The sequence below is a fragment of the Xenopus laevis genome, chromosome 3L (assembly GCF_017654675.1).
Source record: "Xenopus laevis strain J_2021 chromosome 3L, Xenopus_laevis_v10.1, whole genome shotgun sequence".
NCBI lineage: Eukaryota > Metazoa > Chordata > Amphibia > Anura > Pipidae > Xenopus > Xenopus laevis.
The window spans coordinates 63,865,848-63,888,121 of NC_054375.1; the positions used below are offsets into that span (position 1 = coordinate 63,865,848).

The 22,274-nt window shown below is 39.5% G+C and overlaps 1 protein-coding gene across 1 annotated transcript in view; it reads right to left on the reverse strand.

The window, feature by feature from the left end:
- The window catches only part of ntn4.L (netrin 4 L homeolog), an 88,111-nt gene that overhangs the window by 18,770 nt on the left and 47,067 nt on the right, over nt 1–22,274 (reverse strand). Inside the window, exons 6-7 of the mRNA XM_018252404.2 lie at nt 3,805–4,018; nt 3,060–3,172 (exon numbers count right to left, since the gene is read on the reverse strand). Coding sequence (XP_018107893.1) covers nt 3,060–3,172; nt 3,805–4,018 — 327 coding nt within the window. The remainder of the gene's footprint in view (nt 1–3,059; nt 3,173–3,804; nt 4,019–22,274) is intronic.

Here is a 22,274-nt window from a genome sequence, read left to right on the forward strand (position 1 = left end):
GATTTAAGTAAATATAAATGTTATTTGTACAAAAACCTGCCATACTGCTAGCAGATATTCATGTGGCAATGTTAGGTACCCTGGGCACTGTAATATTCCTATAACAAACTATTTTTGTGTTAAAAAAAAAATATGCATCTTAAAGCATGCAGGTTGCACTTTCCAACCTCTGGCCCTATGGTTTTGGGGGGGCACAGGGCAGAGACAAGCCTACAGGGCCGCAGGTTGTAAGGAAAGAGTTAATGTTCCTCCTGAAGCCTCAGTACAGGTGCATGGAGAACAGCAGCACTCCCTAGGCTGACATTCCAGAGAGAGTAAAAGCAAACTGGGAGCAGCCCCCAGTCAATTCAATAATTAGTAGAAGGAATGTTTGTGCAGTCCAACAGAAACAAACCACAGTGAGTGCATTTTTCATTGACATAATTGAACCTTAATGGAATATTAAAATAAAATAAGGATTATAAAAACCACAATACATGTTCAAAGACAGCAATTTCATGCCCTGTTAGGCAACAATGAATGAGCTATATGTTAAGGAATACTGACAGCTCTACAAATGGCTATATTGCTTATTGCGGATGCTTCTAGAGACTGGAGTTGAACAAACATTATTTTTCAGTACTGGGTGGTAGAGGAAACTTGCATTTATCAGCAAGTGGACTTCCGTTCCATTGTTTTTTCTTTTTTATTTAGAATGAAAAGAAGTAAAGTGTAACATTTTCTCATTTTCTAATTGGACTAGTGTTGTTGGTATAGTACCATAGGGGTCTGTCCTTGGCCCTTTGCTTTTTAACTAGTTAATTAATGACCTTGAGGTGGGCATTGTGAGCAGTCTTTATTTTTGCTGATACAAAATTGTGCTAAATTATAACTTTTATGCAGTATGCTTCCACTATGCAGACTAAATTGGGAAACTGCGCATCAAACTGGCAAATGAGGTCCCCGGAAGGAGGTCCCTGTCCCATAGAGCTTACAGTCTAAGTAAGGTATGCCGTCATAGTCTTATTTCTGTTTAAAGTAAACAAAGAAAAGAGAATTTACAACAGGAATTAAACAGCTAATAAAACCAGCAAACCCATTTACTGAGAATATTTGTATTATTTTCTCTGGCAGTCTTGACAAATCAAATTAATAAAACCTGAATAATCTGGAAACCTGTTATCCAGAATGTTATAAAATATACTAGAGCCATATGTGTGTCTAGTTCCAGCACTACGTGTATGTATAACACAAGGATAGCTTAGAGAGACTATTTCATTTAGATAAAGAGGATTATGAAAAACTGGATTTGTTATATTTCTACAGTTTCTGTGTTTGTGTTTCTGGAGGAAAACATTTGGATTTCTACAAGGTTGTCTTACTTAAGTAATAAATAGTATAACCACTTTTAAGATGAATTAACCTCAGGTCACAGTATAAACTATTATATAACAGCAGAAAATAAATGTTCATCTAGAGACGTGATAACTACATTATTATAAATGATGCCAGGCCATCCCTGAGGATGTGTTTGGTTTGGCTGCAGCTCAACTGAGAGATGTTACAATGGAATTTACATCCACTGGCCAGAATTCTAATCCCAAAATGATCTGACTTGGCCAGTTCCATCAAAGCTGCAACATGTAGAAACAGATGCTATGTGAATATAACACTATGCAATTGGGAGCAGTTTTTTTGCACTTTTACTTCATTTGGTGGGTGTGCATCCAAAAGAGGCAGCATGTGGGAGTCCTCAGGAATGGCTTCTAGATTATGTGTCAGACAGACAAGGGGATACCAGACCTCAGCGTGACTGGACCTGAAAGTGATGGACTCTGCATCTGCTGTATAGTGCAGTGCAAAGCTTGCACCACCAATCATACTGGTGTGATGTTCTGTGAATTGGCCTTAAGGGAAGCAAGTAATTGATATCATAGGGATGGTAAATGAGCCACACTGTCTTGTTATTTGGGATGCACCGAATACAGGATTCTGCCTTTTTCAGCAGGATTTGGATCCTTGTGCTTAGCCAAACCGAAAACAAATCCTAATTTGCAAATTGCAGAAAACTTCATATAGCGTTTTAACCTTTTAAATTAGCATAGTTTGGTAAGGCTTGCATCCCAAATGAAATGTATTTTTCTTCTTTTGCCAAGTGTGTTACCAACTCAACAGAAGTGAAGGATTACTAGATCAGAAGAAGCTCTTGGAAGAGAATCATTTGGATGAGGAACTGCACATTTTTTTCTGATTCAGATATGCTACTTCTAGTGCCAAGATCTTTATGAAGATAAATAACACTTGGACAGTATCACACAGAAAACTCTGAACAGGGGGCGGGCGGTCTTATACAAAGTACCACAGGCTTTTTAATTTAATATTCGCTTGCTTGATTTGTCCCTAGGTATCCTGCAAACCTAAACAGGATGAAAAGTGATATGAAGTCACCACTATGAAGGCAGTTGAAAGATAATGGGAATGTGAACTGTATTTTAAATGATTTAGCATTAAAGTAAAGTAAATATGCTTAGGCCTGAAAAATAGAACTGGATTGTAGCAAAGGCCAAGAAAATAGGATTGGATTGTAGCAAAGGGCTTCTGTACATGTGATTGTGCCCTAGTCAGAGGTGCTACATTAGTGATTGGATTCTATGTATAGCCTTTTGTACTGGTCAGTCCTCGGTTCTAGTGATTAGATTCCAGGAAGAGACTTCTGTCCTAGTGACTAGATCATAGTCAGACACATAAGGCTTGAGAAAAGACCATAAGAGACCAGGAATGTTGCCTTATTCTGTATTATATGGGCTATATAAACACCTTGAAATTTCAGCGTGCTACTGGATTTTTTCAAAAAGAACTCTACATGGTAGGGTAGGTAGTTTTTGACCTTTTGGTTACTTGGCTTTTCATTGTCTAGTTTTAGGACCTGTGTCCTAGGTCATATTTGTATAGAAATATTGAAATAGAATGGGCTTCGCAAACATTAGTGTACGTTAACACTTTCATTTCCACAAATCCTACTTAAAAAAAAGGGTATACTTTTCCTTTAATTATTTGGGATGACCAGAGCAACATCTTACCTGAATGGCGAAGAGCAGAAAATCCTTGTTCATCTTCCCAGGTCCAGGATAGATGACTCTCATTATACACAGACAAGAGTTGGGGAAATTCACGATACCAGTCGATGTCCAGGCTGTGAAGTGGAGGAATTTGATTGTTTGAAAGCGAGTACAAGCGAGTAGCAGCAAATTGTTGGAAAATTAATTTCAGCTATAAATCGGGTTGGAAGTCTTTTCAGGTAAATATGGCGATGTAGTTGCCATTGGTAACAGATCCAGGAAATTAACGGATTGCAAATTTAGAGGTAAGAAAATAAAAAGGTTTTTCTCCTCTCTGAAAATGGATTGGCTTTTTTTGCATGTGCATTGAAGGTCGTAAGGATTTTTAATTGTTTGTAAGAACATTTTTTTTCTAATTGTGAATCTATTAGAAGGTAAATAAAGGATGCCTTTTTAACAGATCCTGTGGCGTGGTTCCTAGTATAGGAAGGTCATAAGGGTGGTTGTAAGGTCCCATCAGATAAAGACTATATCAGGCCTTAAATGCAATCCCCTACTGACGGGAATACACAGACCCTCTATGCAATCTAAACCACGGGATTAACCAGTATTAGCCTACCAGTTGGATGTGCAAATCAGCAAAGATTAAGATTTATATGTTTCAGGTCCTGAACCAACCCCTGTAAGGCCAGCCTAACTAGTTTCCAGCATAAGGCCAGCATAACCTTGTTCTAAGCACAAGCAACCTAAACATTGCAGAACTTACTTGGTGATACAATCCCCAGCAAGTGGATCACAACTGCCTGCACAGTCACATGGCCTGCAACCGTACTCTCCAAAGCCCCAGTAGCCAACCATGCATTGATCACAATGAGGACCAGCCACTCCTGGCTTGCATGGGCAGTCTCCATTTGTGGGATCGCATAATGTGATGTTACCAAAGGGAAGTACAGCTGATCCGATGGGATGGCAGGAACATGCTGTAAAATATAAAGACGTTATTTTGTTTTTGTGTTTAACAAACTGTTGTTATATAGTGTGTCTGCTGGAAGAATTAAAGGGTTCACCTAGCTAGTTGGTGGCAATTTGTAGATAAAAGAATTTCCTGTGAATAAAGCAGCAGATATTCATTAAGCTTGAGAAAGGAGCCACGCTATACACTTTATATGGAATGCACTTGGCAGAGTGCTTTACACAAAATTGGCTTACTTACTTCCGCGTTCACCCTCCTGGTAACCAAAATTCCAAGTACGCATGCTTAGGCTGAGTACACACAATGTCACAATTGTACAATCACTTTGCCCTTGAATCATGGATTACTTAATGATTTTCTAAAGGCACTTTGACACAGTGTTTGGGAAATACCACTGTCTTGGAGGAAAATGCATTGAAAAGAGTGCATTTAAACTGCATGATATGGGTTGCAGAGGGATACCCAGTGTGTATGTGTGTGTATATATATAGATAGATAGATAGATATATTCCCTCTCAGCCAAGTAATTAAGTGGCAGCTGAGAGAGGAGCTACCTAGGAAAGGTAAAAGGGATGTGTTGCCACAGCTGAGGGCTCTCCAGAAACCTCCTAGAGTGGAGGGAAGTGTGGTGCTGCTGGGAGAGACAGTGCCTGGCAGAAGGGGTGGTGCAGAGGCTGTGAGACTAAATCGTTGGAGGGGAGAAGGGACTGGCAGAGGCTAGTGAGCCTGAGTCCCAGGAGGCGAAGCCAACAAAGCTGAGTGAGAAGCCCAAGTGCTCTGAAGTTACAGAGGGTGAGAGTTTCCCTTGATGGTGAGAGCCCGGGGGGGGGGGGGGGAGTGATGTGAAACTGGTTCAGGTGTAGTTTGTAGTTGCATGGTTATAATGTAATTGCTGGTAAATTACAGGATAGATAAAGTAAATTCAAGGCAAGTACAATTTATCCAAAGTCAACTTTTTACAGCTGCTGTATGGCTCTTAACTAAATGCTTTGCAATTTCATGAATTTGAAAATGTAACACTTGCCATTTGTTTCCTATTGAATTCTTACACTGTAAACTCCTTTCAGCTAGATTCTCTCCATGGATATTATAGGACTCATTAGGAACAAATTTAAAGTGCAAGGTTGTGTCCTTTAGGGCCCAGGCATGTAGCACCTGAACCTGGGCATGAGGCGGTGCAAGCTGAGCTCAGATTAGAAGTTTTGCACAAGGTGTAAAGTGCAGTACTGTCAGTAACAATTGTCCCCTGTACATAAGCAGGTAAGTACATTTCTCTCCTGTGACTTGTAGCAGCCAGTGTTTCCTCGCTCGCTCATCTAAATGATGCTCAAGCTAGGGGGGTGCCACTTGCTGCCCTGATCTGTCACAAAAGCAGATAGCGCTACATGAGACCAAAGCACACACCTTTGTGCTCCAGTGGTGTAACAACCTACACGGGGGGGTGCATACCACGTGGTCTGCTGCATTATAGCCCCCAGCCCCTCTAGTACCATTAAAATAACGGCACACAGTGAGTGCCAGGAGGTGCAGCACAAGCGGGAAGGAATGAGGCCTGTGGAGAAGGGACTGTTTGCGCCGCTCCCCCTCAGTAGATTATTTTGTGAGGGGCACGATGCACCCAAGATACGCCACTATTGTGCTCCATTCTAAAATCACAAAGAACTGTGCCTCAGGGTTGTGCACTTTGCCCCAAACATATTATCGTAAAGGAACAGTAACACTAAAAGATGAAAGTGTTTTAAAGTAAATAAATACATTTTGTTGCCTGCACTATATTATTTTTAGTAAATATTCAATGTTATGCTACTTAAACAGGAACCATGGTGAGCTCAAACAAACGGTTATTTTGTCGGGAGAACTAAAAGCTAGGTACTCTATTGATACATTTCCCAAGTGTGTGTCTTGTATTATGACTGATGAAATATACTAATACTTTTTTTGAGATATCATACAATTTATGGCATTCTTAACTTAGGAAAGCTATTTGGCTTTGCCTGACAGCATTTGCAGACACATTCCTGCTAAGAAGTATTCACTTCACAATCCATCCTTCTGATATGATTGCTTATACCAAAACATCCATATGAGCTGGAATAGGTTTCTGGGAGAAGATGGTTTATCATATTTCATTGTGTGGGTGCCCACTCAGCCAAACATCACAGGAAGTGCAATCTATTGTTTACACCATCTCATTAGAAATCTCTAGCAATACCAAGCTCTATGAACAGCCAACTGCCCACACATGAAGATACAAGTTCGATCACTGTAATCACCATCATTTGGTCTTATTTCATCATAACTAATAAACAAGTCCTACAGTGATAATAATTCGCTAAAGTGAAATCAGCCCCAAACTGCCTGTGCACTGAATCCTAACTAGAATGCTGCTGCTGATGTTAAATCTCTTTGTAGTGTGAAACAAATCAATATTTCTATATATTTGAACACAGAAGAATGTGTGACAACACATTTATGGTATAGGTGTGGGATCCATTATCTGGAAACCTGTTATGCAAAAAGCTCAGAATTACAGGTTAGCCATCTCCCATAAACTCTATTTTAAGCAAATAATTAAAAAATTGAAACTCTCTAGTATCAAACTACCATGTACTTGATCTCACCTAAGATTAAATTAATCCTTATTGGAGGCTAAACAATCCGATTGGTTTTATATGATTATCAGTTTTAAAGTATGGGGATCCAACTTACAGAAAGACCGTTTATCCAGAAAACCTCAGGTCCGATGAGGATACCTGTACCATACTGTGCGAGGTTGCAAAAAAAGCATTTCTGTACAAAATGGTGTTGGCACCTAAAGTGATACAGCAGCAAATATGACCCCAATCTTAATTTATTTACAGACAAATATGACAGCTGTCTGATTCCTTTGACTTTTATTGGCAGGTCGTTGAAATGCATCTAAAGCTTGACTGAATTTAAAAAGAAGACAGGGAAGCAAAGACCTCCCAGATTTGAACCCTGCGTTTCAATGCTACTCACAAAGAAAATGAAGTAGAAGACAAAGCAAACAAGTGCCGCACAGAGAAGAATGAAAGTAATCACACAAGAAGCACAATGACTCCATCATTTTAAGTAGCTGTGATTGCCCCACTTACTTGTTCCATTGAATCAGAAGCTTCCACAACATCCCTGCGATTTTAACATTCCATTAAGGTTTGAAGAAAGATGCTGCAATTGCTTTTTTTTTGATAACCAAAAACCATGAAGGTAAATGTGTTTGACAGCTCTAAAATATACAGGGGGCTACTTACACAGCGATCAGTGATAGATTAAACAGGAGATTGCTGAGTGATGATCTTAGACAGAGTATTCTTGGACAATAATGGGAGAAGGAATGATGTAGGAGTAATGCTTTTTGCATCTTCTGATATAGTATGTCCAAGAATGTAGAGATGAGGGCCAAGAAATAAATTAATTTATAATCTAAGTTTAAAATAAATAAATAAATAAAAAACCTCTCCCCAGTCACCACTGGAGTCTTTCATTGTAAATACGGTGGCGGAACTTGGGAGTGAGGGAGTATAGTACACATCGTGGAGTGGCAGAAGTGATATTGCCTGTGCAACTTGGTGTTATACTTAAGTCCGGTACCTATGGTGGCACCACACCCTTTCCTAAATGAGGGGTGGGAGTGTCCTAACAGTGCCTGCCAGAAGCTCAGTAGGCAGGGGATAGCCAACCAGTCACACAAGCAAAGACAGACTTCAGTTCTTTATCAGGTCAGGATTTTCCTGCTTGATCCACAGCTTAGTTATTGTTGTTTTGTTTAGGCTCTGTGACGGTTGGTAGAGTAGCCACCTCCAAATCAGTAACATGTAACAAACAACAACTGTAGATCATTTTTCAAGTCTTTGTGTGGTTTGTTTGAGCACTACATGTTTCAGACCACATGGGTCATTCCTCGCATGCACCCGAGGAAGGACCTGTGTGGTCCGAAACATGTAGTGCTCAAACATGTCCCTATCAGGTCAGCCTAGCTGCTGATTAGTTCCTATACTACAGTCCTACACTACTTTTTTAAGCATAATCCTTCTATATTTAAAAGTATTGCACAATTACACAATATGTCTCTTTAAGAACAGTTTACAGAGTCAGTGCCCCCCCCCCCCACCCATGGGAGCTGTTTTAGAAAGAATGAATAGAAAGAAAAATGAATATTAGAAAAATGGCCACAAATAATTGGTGAACTATCTGAAAACAACTGAAGTGAAAAAAGTGTTGGAAGGCGAAGAACCCCTTTAAGGTGGACTCTTGGAAAAGTCTACAGAAAACAACCTGCTCTCCAAAATGCAAGAACAATCATATATTCTATTCCATCATATCTCTGTTCATCTTATCTCTGTGCTCTTCCCACATACATCATAAGTTTCATTGCATTACCATTGCACAATGGTGATATCACCATACCATAGATGAACTGTTTTTTAAGAATGATTTAGACTGTAAAGGTGGCCATACATGGAGAGATCCGCTCGTTTGGCGATGTCGCCAAACGAGCGGATCTCCCTCCGATATGCCCACCTTGAGGTGGGCAATATCGGGCTGATCCGATCGTGGGCCCTATGGCCCAACGATCGGATCCTAACGATGCCCAAACGGGCAGTCGGATCGCGGGACCACATCAACGAATAGATGCGGCCGCGATCCGACGAGATTTTCTGTCCCATCCGATCGAGATCTGGCTGACTTTCGGCCAGATCTCGATCGGTGAAGCCCGTCGCGGGGCCCCATACACGGGCCAATCAGCAGCTTTTATCGGCCCGTGTATGGCCACCTTAAGGCAACTCGAATCTGGCCAATCATGTGAGGTATCAATCAACTGATCCATGGGCGAAGCAGATCTCCTACTTACCGTATCTTTATATGTTCTTCAATTGGAACAGAATGGCCAACAAACCTGCCTGATTGATGAACGAACTGATATTCATGGCACGAGATCTTCTAGCCAGCATACACATAGCAAAAATCTTACAAAACATGATTTTCTGGGTACACATATTGCCAGTCTATGGCAGGACATGATAAGAGGATTTGCTTAATCAAGATGTAGAAAATTCTACCAGCAGTGGGACATATGTTTATTCACAGTACAGGCTGATTAGTAACTTGGACACAGGAAGGAATTTTATACCTTTCCACTTCCTTTTTTTTTTTTAACCTAGTAGTAGAATAGTTGAACCTAATTGGACCTTTTGTACGGGTCTAACGACCACAAAGAACAATTAGCAGTCACTACAATACATAAACAATTTAGCTATTCAAGTGCTAATTCTTACTAAGCACTGCTAAATATAAGTATTTAGCACACAAAAGGTATTACTGGATAATCCTAACTAAAACTTCCAGATTAAGTATTATTAGACACAGCCCTTCCTCTGTTTGTTTTCCTACATTGCTTGCGGTTGGACATTACATTCAAGTTTGTCATTTGTATGTACATGCATGATGCCGATCTCAGTGTAGTTCCTATATTTTATTAGCTGTGTATATAAAGCAATCAGCACTTAACATATGTCCCTATAATGATCTATATTGTTTATTAGGCTGTGTTTATATGTCTGCAGTAAGTAATTAGGTCTACTACTCATTTTCAGCAATAGTTTATACACAATCATTTTCTTGAGTTCTTGAATTGGTGTAAGATGACATTGTTATTATGTGCAGGATATTAGAGACAAATGAACCTACTGCATTTCCTCTAATTCCAGATTTATTTCATTTACAGTTGCACAACTGAATACATCAAGCTCCACAAAACTTTAAGGGCAGAGACACACGGGGAGACAAATCTCCTCTTCTTCGCGGTGACTAATCTCCCCGAACTGCCTTCCTGCCAGCTTCAATGTAAATTGCTGGCGGGATGGCGCTCGGAGCGATTTGTTTTCCGAAGTTGCCTGAAGTTTCCTCGTGAAGCAACTTCGGGCGACTTCAGAAAATGAATTGAGTGCCATCCCACTGGAGATTTTCATTCTAGCCGACGGGAAGACAGGGAAGGCCGTTTGGGGAGATTAGTGGCCTTGTGTCTCTGCCTTAAATGGGCTGCTCATCTTTAAATTAACCTTTAGTATGATGTAGAGAGTGATATTCTGATACAATTTGCAATTGGTTTTCATTTTTTTCATTATTTAGCCTTTAATTCAGCAGCCCTCTGGTTTGCAATTTCAGCAATCTGGTTCCTAGGGTCCAAATTACCCTAGCAACCATGCATTGATTTAATTTTGAGAAATGTTTTCATTCAGGGCAAGAGCACATGAAGCACCTAACCTGTTCCCTGGTGCTGACAATATTAGTAGGTCACCTCCTCATTGTTCGTTATGATAACTGCCTGGTAAACCCATGTGCAAGTGCTTTTCAGGTGACACTTAGGGGCAGTTTTATCAAAATGTGAGTGATAAAAAAATGTGGACAGAAAAAAACACAGACAAAACTTGTGCAACTCTTTTTTTCTTGAATTCTAGCTTATTCCAGCTATTCGAGGTTTCACAAAATACTCACAAATTTATTTATTTTTGGCGTCCACTTTTTTTCTCTGTCTCAATTCAATAAAAAAACACCAACACGATTTTTGATTAACTGTCCCCCTAGAAGGGCACCAGTTAAAGCCACAGACACCTAGTAAGCAATATACTTCTTAAGATGGGTTGCTTCATCTGGCCACTCTTGTTTTGGTAGCAAAGCCTCATTAACATTACAAGTAAATAACATTAACAACTCTGCTCTCCACCTGTTAATGTTACTAGAGCAAATCTGACTCAACAAGACAGGGACCAATATGTCAAAATGCAAAGACAGGTCTGCTGTTTTATGGTTTTTATTTTTCCCCTGAGCACCTAAACAAATTGTAAAACTTTTGTAAAAGTATATTGAGATCCCTTCGTATATAACCACTGCCTCTTGTAATAAAACAGCTGTGTGGCATGGTCTAGGCACCAGACTGGCATCAGAGCAGCAGGGGCACAGGTAGAATTATAAAAACCTGTGAACATGTAGCGGCTAGAGTAACTTATTTACAGGATAAGCGTCTGCCTACATATGGAGTCATCCTCTGCTTTGGCCACACAAGTGCTGGGCAAAGTTCTAAACTGAATCACCAACACAAAGCCTTGGGAGAAAGCCCAAGCCCAGTGCTGTTCTTCAAAGAATCATGCTTAGATTATTTGTGTTTCAGAGATACTCAATAAATCTGCTTAGAAAAACTGTAGTCGTTCCGTTCTGCATTATCAATGACCACCAGTGCATTTACTCTAACACCAGCCAAATAAGCGTCATGGTGTTTGTGTGCAATGTGCCAAGACAAATCTGATACTGGCAGACAAAAATCAGCAAGTTGTGAACAAAAAAAAGCTCTGGAAGAATTTTCCTGCCAGAATGTGATTTGTTCATCCAACAACACAATTCTGCATAGTATTGATTGATGTGATTACATCTAAAAAACTAAGCAACGAAGGAGAAAATTGAAGAAGCAGCACTTTTAGCATCTAATAAAAAAAAAAAGCATTTGATAAGATCAAATAACCACCCACCAACTGAATTTATGGCTGTCGGCTGCTTGCTGGATAAGCATTAGAACGTCTTAAAAACCTTGATCTGCCTAGCTGCTAGCTGTCTTCAATAATCTGTATAATAACAAGTACATAAAATAACAAGTTAAAATAATAAAGTACTTGCTGGTAAAGCAGCTCAACTTTAAGTTTGCAAAATGTTACTATCACCCTGCACTACTGCTGTTTGCATTTACTTTGGTGCATGATATGCTCTGGGGCACGGGGGCCCTGTATCAAACACCTGCCTACACTAAGCAGTAAGTACATTGCAATCAAGTTGCATTTATATTTTTGTAGAGTAGGTGGAAACTGGTGTATCTGTAAAAATCCTTCTGGTTAAAAATGTGTTACCTACTGAGCCACGTCAATTTAAGGGAATTCATGTTGTATTATGTATTTATCTGTTTCTTCCACGTTGAAGTCCTTTAGTGAATGGGCATGTTCGGTGCAGAGACTATGCTGTATACTGTCTAGTTAGGGAAATGATGAAATACTACTGTACAAATATTGCTGCCAGGCCCAGTTTTATAAAACAGACATACGTAGGCCAGGCGGACCACATCAACACTTTTTGTTCCCTGCTTCCTCTTTGCACAAGTGTTCAGTCTTCACTCGTCAGGTCCACTGCACTGGAGATTTTGCATGTAGGAGATTTAAGGAGCTATCAAATCTCTTACGTGACCCCAGTGCTTTTGAACCAATTCAGATGCGGCCTCCTACCACCCTAGGCCCGTGGCCACAAATCTAGGCCTTCATTTCTCAGTCACCTCATAAATCTACGATAGCGTAGTTATCACAGTCAATTTCCTGTATATATCCTACTGAAATCACAAATATATATATGTTTGCAATTAGACATATGGTGTATTCTGAAATGTCTGTTAACAATTTGAGAGACATATGCAGTGCTTATTGACAAAGACAAATCAGCTTTTCACCACGCCCAGTAAACCAAAGAAGCTGTTAATTTACTTATTATTCTAGCTGCCCTAGAATTGTATAGACAGCTGATTGGTCACTAAGGGGCTGATTCACTAAGCTCGAGTGAAGGATTCGAATGAAAAATACTTCGAATTTCGAAGTATTTTTTTGGTACTTCGACCATCGAATTGGTTAAATTCGTTCGAATTCGAACGAAATTGAACGAATCGAACGAAAAATCGTTCGACTATTCGACCATTCGATAGTCGAAGTACTGTCTCTTTAAAAAAAACTTCGACCCCCTAGTTCGGCAGATAAAAGCTACCTAAGTCAATGTTAGCCTATGGGGAAGGTCCCCATAGGCTTGCCTAAATTTTTTTGATCGAAGGATATTCCTTCGATCGTTGGATTAAAATCCTTCGAATCGTTCGATTCGAAGGATTTAATCGTTCGATCGAAGGAATAATCCTTCGATCGTACGATCGCAGAATTTGCACTAAATCCTTCGACTTCGATATTCGAAGTCGAAGGATTTCAATTCCTAGTCGAATATCGAGGGTTAATTAACCCTCGATATTCGACCCTTGATGAATCCGCCCCTAAGTATAACTTAATTACTACATTTTAACATAAATTAGAAATTGAGGGCAATATATCTCCCTTCATTATTTTATCTGTTATATATATAGTACTGACACATTTAGACATGTTGAACAGGTATGGGATCCTTTATCTGGAAACCCATTATCCAGAAACCTCAGAATTACGGGAAGGCCATCTCCTGTAGGGGCAAATTTACTAAAGGGTGAAGTGGCTAACGCTGACATAATTTCGGCACTTCACCGATTTACTAACGGGCGCTAGCATAATTATGCTAGCATAATTAGGAGACTCTGGCGCAGCTTCGCACTCTAACGACAGACGAATTTTTGCTCTGGCGAAAGAGCGTTACTACGCAAATTCACTACGTTTTTGATTTTACTGAACATTACCTCTATCGCCAGACTTGCCTTCACCACCTCAGACCAGGCAAAGTGCAATAGAGTAGATAGGGCTTGGTCCAAAAAAAGTTGAAATTTTTTCGATGTCCCAAAAAAAACGCTGGCGTCTTTTCCTTTTTACAGGGTGATAGGCTGAAAAAGATCAAAAAAATTTTTTGGGGTACCCTCCTTCCCCCCTACATTTGATAACATATGGCACCTAAACAGAGGGCACATGTGTAGGACATTATAATAATGTATTTGCTGCAGCATATACGGCCATTGTACTTTAACTGCAAGCTGTATGCAAATTAGCCAACCCCAGCTGCTGATCGTATTTTCGCCAGTACAACTTTGCAAGTGTTCGGTACCCTGTGCGCAACTTCGGATCTTCGTGAATTAGCGTTGTCCAGGCGAATTTACTCCAGGCGATGTGCGCAAAGCCAGTGCTGGCGAATTTTCGCAGGTAAGTAAATTTGCCCCAATGACTCAATTATAATCAAATAATCCAAATTTTTGAAAAGTATTTGCTTTTCTCTGTAATAATAATCCAAACTAAGATATGATTAATCCTTATTGGATGCAAAACCATTTTATAGGGTTTATTTAATGTTTATAGAATTTTCTAGTAGATTTAAGGTATGAAGATCTGCATTACATAAAGATCCATTATATGGAAAACCCCAGGTACCGAGCATTCTGGATAACAGGTCCCATACCAGTACAGTGATTATACAAAATTCCCATCAGTTCCTGCCCACAAAGACACAGGGAAAACTTAAAATCTTCTTGCAGATAGTGGCCAGGCTGGAATCAAACTCAGGACCCCAACACTGCAAGGTACACGTGCTACCCACTGGGCCTCTGTGCTGCCCTATAGCAAGAATTTCTTACGATCGGATTAACCCAAAATCGTCCTGCCTTTGTTGGGCAAATGGGGTTAAGATCCGCTCGTTCGGGGACTTTGCCAAACTAGCGGATCATATTGTGTATGGCCACCTTCAATCATGTCATTCAGATACGCAAGTTAGGGAGCAGCAGAGGATGCATGCCGCATTAAGGTCCTGTATTAAACTGCATGCCCTATGGCAGGTGGTAAGGACAGGACTGGTTTGTGCCACCTGATGCTGGAGTTTACAGACCGCAGCCAGTCCAGGGGGAGAAATGCTTGCTGAAGCACTACAGGGTGACCACTTGTGCTCTCATATCTCATTTGTCTAAGAGACATAGATACAAAAACAGACGACAGATTGTAATCTTGAGGCCTCCCAACTGCAGAATTTGAGTATATACTAGCTTATCTTACACTTGTTTTTCCTCCCATTGTCGAACCACAAATGGACAGAATGTGTTGTGCTTTTAAATGTTTACGGGAATTCAAGATTGTTTTACAGTAAAGGATTTTATTTCAGGGTGCTGAGATAAAAGTGCCTTGAAACATAAACATCAAACTTATTGGGAGTTACTAAGTGCATCCATTAAAAAAAAATATTAGTTCACACAGCTGGACTGAAATTTAATACAAGGCGCCATATGAGGATCAGAAGCTGAACCCTTTGAGGAGAGAAACATTATAGTGAGAAGAAATAGGGATAAAAATAGCTCTCTTGGCATATGAAGTGCTACATAAATGTTTTACCTTTAAAAATCTTCATAAACTAAACAAAACAATACTGTCGGTCTGTATCATTATAATAAATTATACAATAATCAACATTAATAAAGACCGAGTTTTTGCCACAGGTATGAATAGCCAAATTATACTGATTCTATCACTTGATGTGGGTGTTCTCCCTGCTGTAAAATATAAGCATACTAGAAGCTATCAAGGAATTTCCATGACTTTTAAACAGATCACTGAACTCCTGTATCTTTTAAAATAGGTGATACATAATTCATAATTTGCTGGGCTGGAAAATCACGTGCAGGGGTGTCGTCAGTGGCACCGATTTTTGCGGTTGGGGGCCCGGTGGATGGTGTGGGGGGGCCCTGAGGCTGCATGCCCGGAGGGCCTTGGGGTCCCCTGTCTGACACTGGCCCTAACCTACAGTAATTTAAAAACTATAAAAAATAAATAATGAAGGAATTTTATAACATATCAAAAGTTCGCTTAAAGGTGAGCCACCCCTTTAAGTTTGGTTCTTTGCTCTACCGTGCATGTGCACCAGGACAGTACAGAGGATCCAGGAAGAAGAAGGTGGTGCAAGAACAGGAGCAGCTTCCGGGGTCTTAAGTAAGAGATTTTAGTCACTGGAGGATGACTAACATTTTGGCAACCCCGGGAGGATTATACCTTTCCTGCTCCTTTAGGGTAAGGGCACACCTGCCGATTCGGGGAGATTTAGTCGCCTGGCGACTAATCGCCTCTTCTTTGGGGCGACTAATCTCCCTGAATGCTTCCGCCAGCTATAATGAAAAATCTCCTGCAGCATGGCACACACAGAGCTTCATTTTCGGAAGTTGCTTCATGAGGAAACTTCGGGCGACTTCGAAATACGAAGCGGCGCGTGTGCCATGCTGCAGGCTTTTCATTATAGCTGGCGTTCGGGGAGTTAAGTCGCCCCAAAGAATAGGCGATTAGTCGCCAGGTGACAATCTCCCCAAATCGCCAGGTGTGCCCTTACCCTTAAAGCCAACAATTGGCGGCGTTAATATTTAGATCCTCAGCAGTAACTGTGAATGACTACCGATCAATTAGGCTTTGATTCCTTGCCCATTTTAGTTGTGGTTACACATAGATAAAAGGCAATTACAAAGCACTCAAACCTAAATGAAAATCCAAATAATGTTAAACAGAAAACAAGGTGGGGAGGAAAAAAAGACTGTTTGTTTTAGAAGTAAAAGGTACAGTAACAGAAGTAACAGGTATAGAATCTGTTATCCTGAAACCCATTATCAATCCTTAATAGAGACACAATAATCCTACTAGGTTAATAAATGTTTAAATATTTTTTTAGTAGGCCTAAATTATATACATGTAAATCCAAATTATGGAAATAACTCAGGTCCCGGACCTGTAGTATATTTGAAAATAGAAGAAGAATATTTCACCCTTAAACGTAAATGTGGCTCAAAATTTTTTGAGATCAAAGATGCAATTGTTTTTTATACAACTACAGGTATGGATCCGTTATCCAGGAAGAACCGAATTACAGGAAGGCCGTCTCCCATAGACAACATTTTATCCAAGTAATCTAGTTTTTAGAAAAAGATTTCCTTTTTCTCTGTAAAAATAAAACAGTACCTTGTACATAATCCAAACTAAGATATAATTAATCCTTGTTGGAAGCAAAACCAGCCTATTGGGTTTATTAAATATTAAAATTATTTTCTAGTAGACAAGGTATGAAGATCCAAATTATGGAAAGATCCATTATCCGGAAAGCACCAGTTCCTGAGCATTCTGGATAACAGGTCCCATACCTGAACTCCATATATTATGCACTGCAGTTATAATGGTTATGGAGTTCACAACCAGAAATGACAAACCTCAATTACGACAACAAAAGCAAATGTGGACGCAAATGAACTGCCATTTTTTAGAGGTACTTGCGTGTACACACATATCTTAAATTAAGATGGAATTCTGAGGAAAAAAGACTGCATTGTGGGTATAAAATATGGCAATTATATCTACATTCTGCACTGCATTCATAAATGAACCCCACAGGGCACAGATATTTTTTCTTCTGCTCTGCTGTAGAATCTTGGCTTAGAATCCAAAACTGAAAATAAGTTAATACTTTTCAAACTGCTTTATGAGTTCACTTTGGTCATGTTTCCTTGGTAAGATAATATTTACATTCTAAGTTTTCAGCACCAAGCTGTCACTTACAGCAGCATTTATGTAATGAGTGTCCTTTAAAATGTGTGTCAAATAGAAAGAGCTTAATGGATTTCCATGCTTCTGATGTTAATCTGTATTATTTCTATAACAGTTTTCCACACCATTTGTATTGCTGAGCACAAACTGAGAAATACTTTTTCTTAATATCCAGTCAAAATCTTCCCCTGCAGCCCAGTTCCTACTGGGTCTCTTGGTCAAATGTAGAACCTTTTTTAGTGCTTACGAAAGAGCAGAAAAATGTGACAATGACATTTCAAGTTGCAGGATTTGACTTGTGTTTCTTATTCCAGACTACGCACATTTAACTGCTTAGTAATGCTGGCATTGTGTTCCTCTGCTGTGGTATCCAGTGTAATCTGTGTAATGATTTCTTGTAGTGTAATTCTAGAGCAAAGTGGGCAGACAAAACCACTATATCATGCAATGTGCATCTGTAAGCAAAACATGAACATGATGGAATATATATGTAAAAACTGCTGCCATTGCCTCTGCGCAATAAAATGGCTTTGTGTATAGGCACAATCCAAAACTTCGAGGATTTACAAATGATAAATACTCGTGCTTCTAAATAATAAGTGCAGGCACGGGATCTATTATCCAGAATGCTTGGGGCCTGGGGTTTTATGAATAAGAAGTCTTTCTGTAATTTGGATCTTCATACTCAACAAAAAAGTCATTTAAACATTAATTAAACCCGATAGGATTGGTGTGCCTTCAATAAGGATTCATTGGGGGAAATGTAATAAAATTTGCAAAGAGAACAAATTTGCGAATAAAAATTCCCATGTTACAATGTAATAGTCTTCATTAGGATTTTATTGCACTGCAAATATTAATTGCACATTCTGAATCTTAAGCACTTGCTTGAAGGTGGCGTAAACTTTGACTTTTTCATTAAGAAGATTTATTACATACATCGCACTCTATTGCAACCTCTAAAATCCACAATCACTAACCTACTGTCGTGTGAGGGGCAAACAGCATTGCAAAGAAATTGCGAATGATTTTTGCGTTAAGAACCAATATTGCATTTCCCCCAATTATATCTTAGTTAGGATCAAATACAAGTTTCTGTTTTATTATTACAGAAAAAAAAAGGAAATCATTTATACAAATTTGAGTTATTTGATCAAAATGGAGACTATGGGATATGGCCTTCCCATAATTCTGAACTATCTGGATAATACCTGCACTGTGAAAGTTAGATATATAAAGGAGGGAGAGATAAGCAGTTGTGTATATAAACATGGAGTGAGCATTTTTAAGATTATGCACTCACGTGTGTCTAAAATTCTTACCACTGGTCAAACTGAATGCCCAGAAAATAAAGAATGGATGGGTTTGGTATGTGGCACTATACTGTGTTTCTATGTGCTTGAATAGTATTTAGCATTTCTACTTTGACTTAGTTACTACCTAATGTATCTTCAGTGGCTACAGTACAACCATATCAGGGAGAGATTTCCACAAATTCGCAAATGTAAAAAATCTTTGCCTGTATTTTAATATAGAACCTTTTTCTAATCTAAATGGGTACCTTCACATCTGCTGCAAAAATCTACTGGTGGATAAAGGGTCAGAGAGTTTATTGTATTGTCCCCTTATTACTTAAGGTGGCCATAGACTCAAAGATCCGCTCGTTTGGCGACATCGCCAAACAAGCGGATCTTTCCCCGATATGCCACTAAACTGCGTGGCTATATCGGGGGTAATTCGAACGTTCGGCCGTATGGCCGAACGATCGAATTACGATGCGCCAAGCGGCTCCGACGGGTCGGTCGGGTAAAAATCCAACCTTCCCGATCGATATCGTGGCCAGATATCAATCGGGAAGCCCCCATACACGGGCAGATAAGCTGTCAAATCGGTCCAAACGACCGATATCGGCAGCTTTATCTGCCCGTGTATGGCCACCATTATATATAGTTATCATATCCCTCTTAAAGGCTTCTCCTCCGATGCAGACAATCCCCTTTTGAACCCTGGAGAGAACAAACATGAATATTCAAAATAAAGCCTCACTAGTGCTTTGTAAAGGGGAAAAATTAGTCTCTGCTCTCTAGAATCTATGTTCTTTTAATAAAGCTCAAAATCTTGCTGGCCCTTGCTGCTGCTGACAGATATTGCTTGCTACAACCAAGTTTATTATCCACAAATACTGCCTTGTCATTCTCACCCAAGGATTTCCCTCACTTAGGGGCAGATTCCCTAAAGGGCGGTTCGTTTTCTGAAGTTGCCTCACGAGGAAACTTCGGGCAACTTCGGAAAAAGAATCGCCGTGTGTGATTAGCGCCGGCATTTTTTTTTCATTTTAGCCGGCGCAGAGTCAGGGAAGGCGTTTGGGGAGATTGGTCGCCGCAAAAACGAGAAGATTAGTCACCAGGCGACCAAATCTCCCCAAAACGCCCAGTGTGGCCTGACCCTTAATTTTACTTGATTGCCCAGTCCACCCATCAATAATAATAATAGGGGTAATTTCCTCATTTCCCCAGCATCCCAACATAATTACTTGCAGTTTTAATCACAATTGTACGTCTAGAACAAATTATTATCAATGCTAACATGTACAATGTATTTTTGAATCCTTCCAAATGTGTTTGATTTGAGTTTTTCTTGTACCGGGTAAAATACACTGTAATGAAAAATATTAAAAAAACTAAATCGTTATTACATGTTCCTCATTGTTTTCACATCTGAATGTTTCAGCTATAAAATATGTCATTCAGTATATGTTGTAAGGATTTGGATCCTGCCTTGTGGGGCAGCATATCACCCAGACTCCAATGATGTTACATGTTGCTTTAGCCAACCTGTCTATACTCTGTCTCTGTTTACTTTGGCTACAAGACATGGCTTCTCCTGCCAGAAGCATTTGCTTCCAGATTCCCCACCTGTTTGTCAAGGAATCAGACACCTGCACAGTGTGCCTGGAAACATAAAAACACAATTCATCATTGTGTTTGTAGCTCTTTCTAGATGCTTAGAAAAGATACTTACTTTAAAGACAAATACTGGCATAGCCCATAAGATCTGTCAATGTAACGACCAAACATTTATATTTATATTCTAATATAAGTGAAAGTAAAAATAACATAAACCATTGGTTAATTGTACAAATGTCATTTGATTACAATTTTATCTTGTTCAGTTCAGGACTATAAGGACCATATGTGTGCTGTCAGGGAAAACTGTGCCATGGTGCCTGGGAATCTGTGTGACAATGGGCATATGTTTTTTAGGCATGTGCAGTCATATTGTTGGATGGAATAAATACATATACATATGTATAGGTGTGTGCAGTCAGTGTGCATCAGTAATGACTGGGTTCATTTTTATGTTCAGTGTTTAAATTAATGTAAGGTTAGGAAATGTATAAAAAAAAGTATAGTTTAAGCGGAGTTCCAGATTCTGCACTCCTAGGTACCCCCAGCGCTCACACACGATACTCACAGCTCACAATCATTGCACCAACCTGTTTCCCCCTGCCAGCTCTGCTTCTTTTGGCCCATTGTGATCTTTTCCATTGGGGACTGGGTGGGCAGGAGATTCAAATCACTGTCAAAATCTCCTGTCCAGTGGTAATGAGACCAACAGGCAACGTGGCCACCCCCCCCCCTAAATTTTGCTCTCTAGGACCAAGCCTTTGTGACCTGCCCACAAATCTGGGCCTGATGGTATGGCATTTGTAACTTTATGGTATTATATGAATTATTATGTGTTTGTGTACAGGCCAGGAAAAACACATATTAAGTAACACTTTCTGTGACAATATAGGACTAGGGACTACTATTAATTAATTTTAGAATTAGTACAGCTGATTATAACCTACCTAATTTTTCTTCCTACATTTACCGAAATTTACTGAAAATTAGCAATAATAGAAATGTAGTGAAACTCTCAGTCTTGAGTGCAACACCATTTGGCCTGTAAGCTGCATTCATTGACCAGATTTTCCTTGTGACTTCTCACTGGATGGAGTCTTGTCCATAAGAGGTACAACCAATGACTACAGCCTGAAATGGTGACTGATAAAGGTAAGCCCTTGACATGTACGTATTTCAATAAACAACTAATAAAATATATAAAAAAGATTAAAAGAAGGTTGATTCATGATAGCAGTATCCTTTTTAGCTCAGATTATCACTAGTGACAAACAAAGATATATTTAAAAAAAAAACAAATAACTAAAGTTGACACATTGAAGTACTGATTCATGTTTAGTATGCCACAGGCCCGGACTGGCAATCTATGGATTCTGGCAAATGCCACAGGGGCTGCTTTAAGATGCCATAGACAGACCCTATTAAGTGGGTTGGGGGAGGGGGAGTGTTTGTGCCTCTGTGTACTTGAAATACCAGGACCTCTTTTGAATCCCATTCCAGGGTTGGTGTGCCACCCTCACCACTGTCAGTTTGTCTGGCATAAATTTGAGTTTGGCTTGGTTATTATTAGCTAATGATGAACTAGAAGTTATCGAGAGCTGTACAGAAGAGAATAGAATGAAGAAATGCTGTCAGACATTTATCATATTTCCTGTCAATGCACTGACCAGCTTGGTGTCATTATTTACAGGTTATAGTTCCAGTGCTGAGGTTTTTAACATAAATATCAAAATATATCAAAAAAAATTTATATCTGTGATGCTTTAACTTTTTATACAATATAATAACCAAATACTACATAAGTTTACCTACAGATTGTACATATTCACTAATGATCTTATATATATTTTAGGGGTTACAGAATACATCTTTATATGTAAAAGATAGAAATATAGCTATTGAGTAGATCAGCAGCAAAAAAAGGAATGAAGGCAAATACATCTAGGGGTAACCAGGAGCTGTTTTTAAATTGGTGTCATGAATTTCCTTCTTGATGCTGGCTAATCTGCCTATTTACTACTACCTGCCAGAGGAGTGCCGACCACTCACAGTAACCTTATATGCTCAT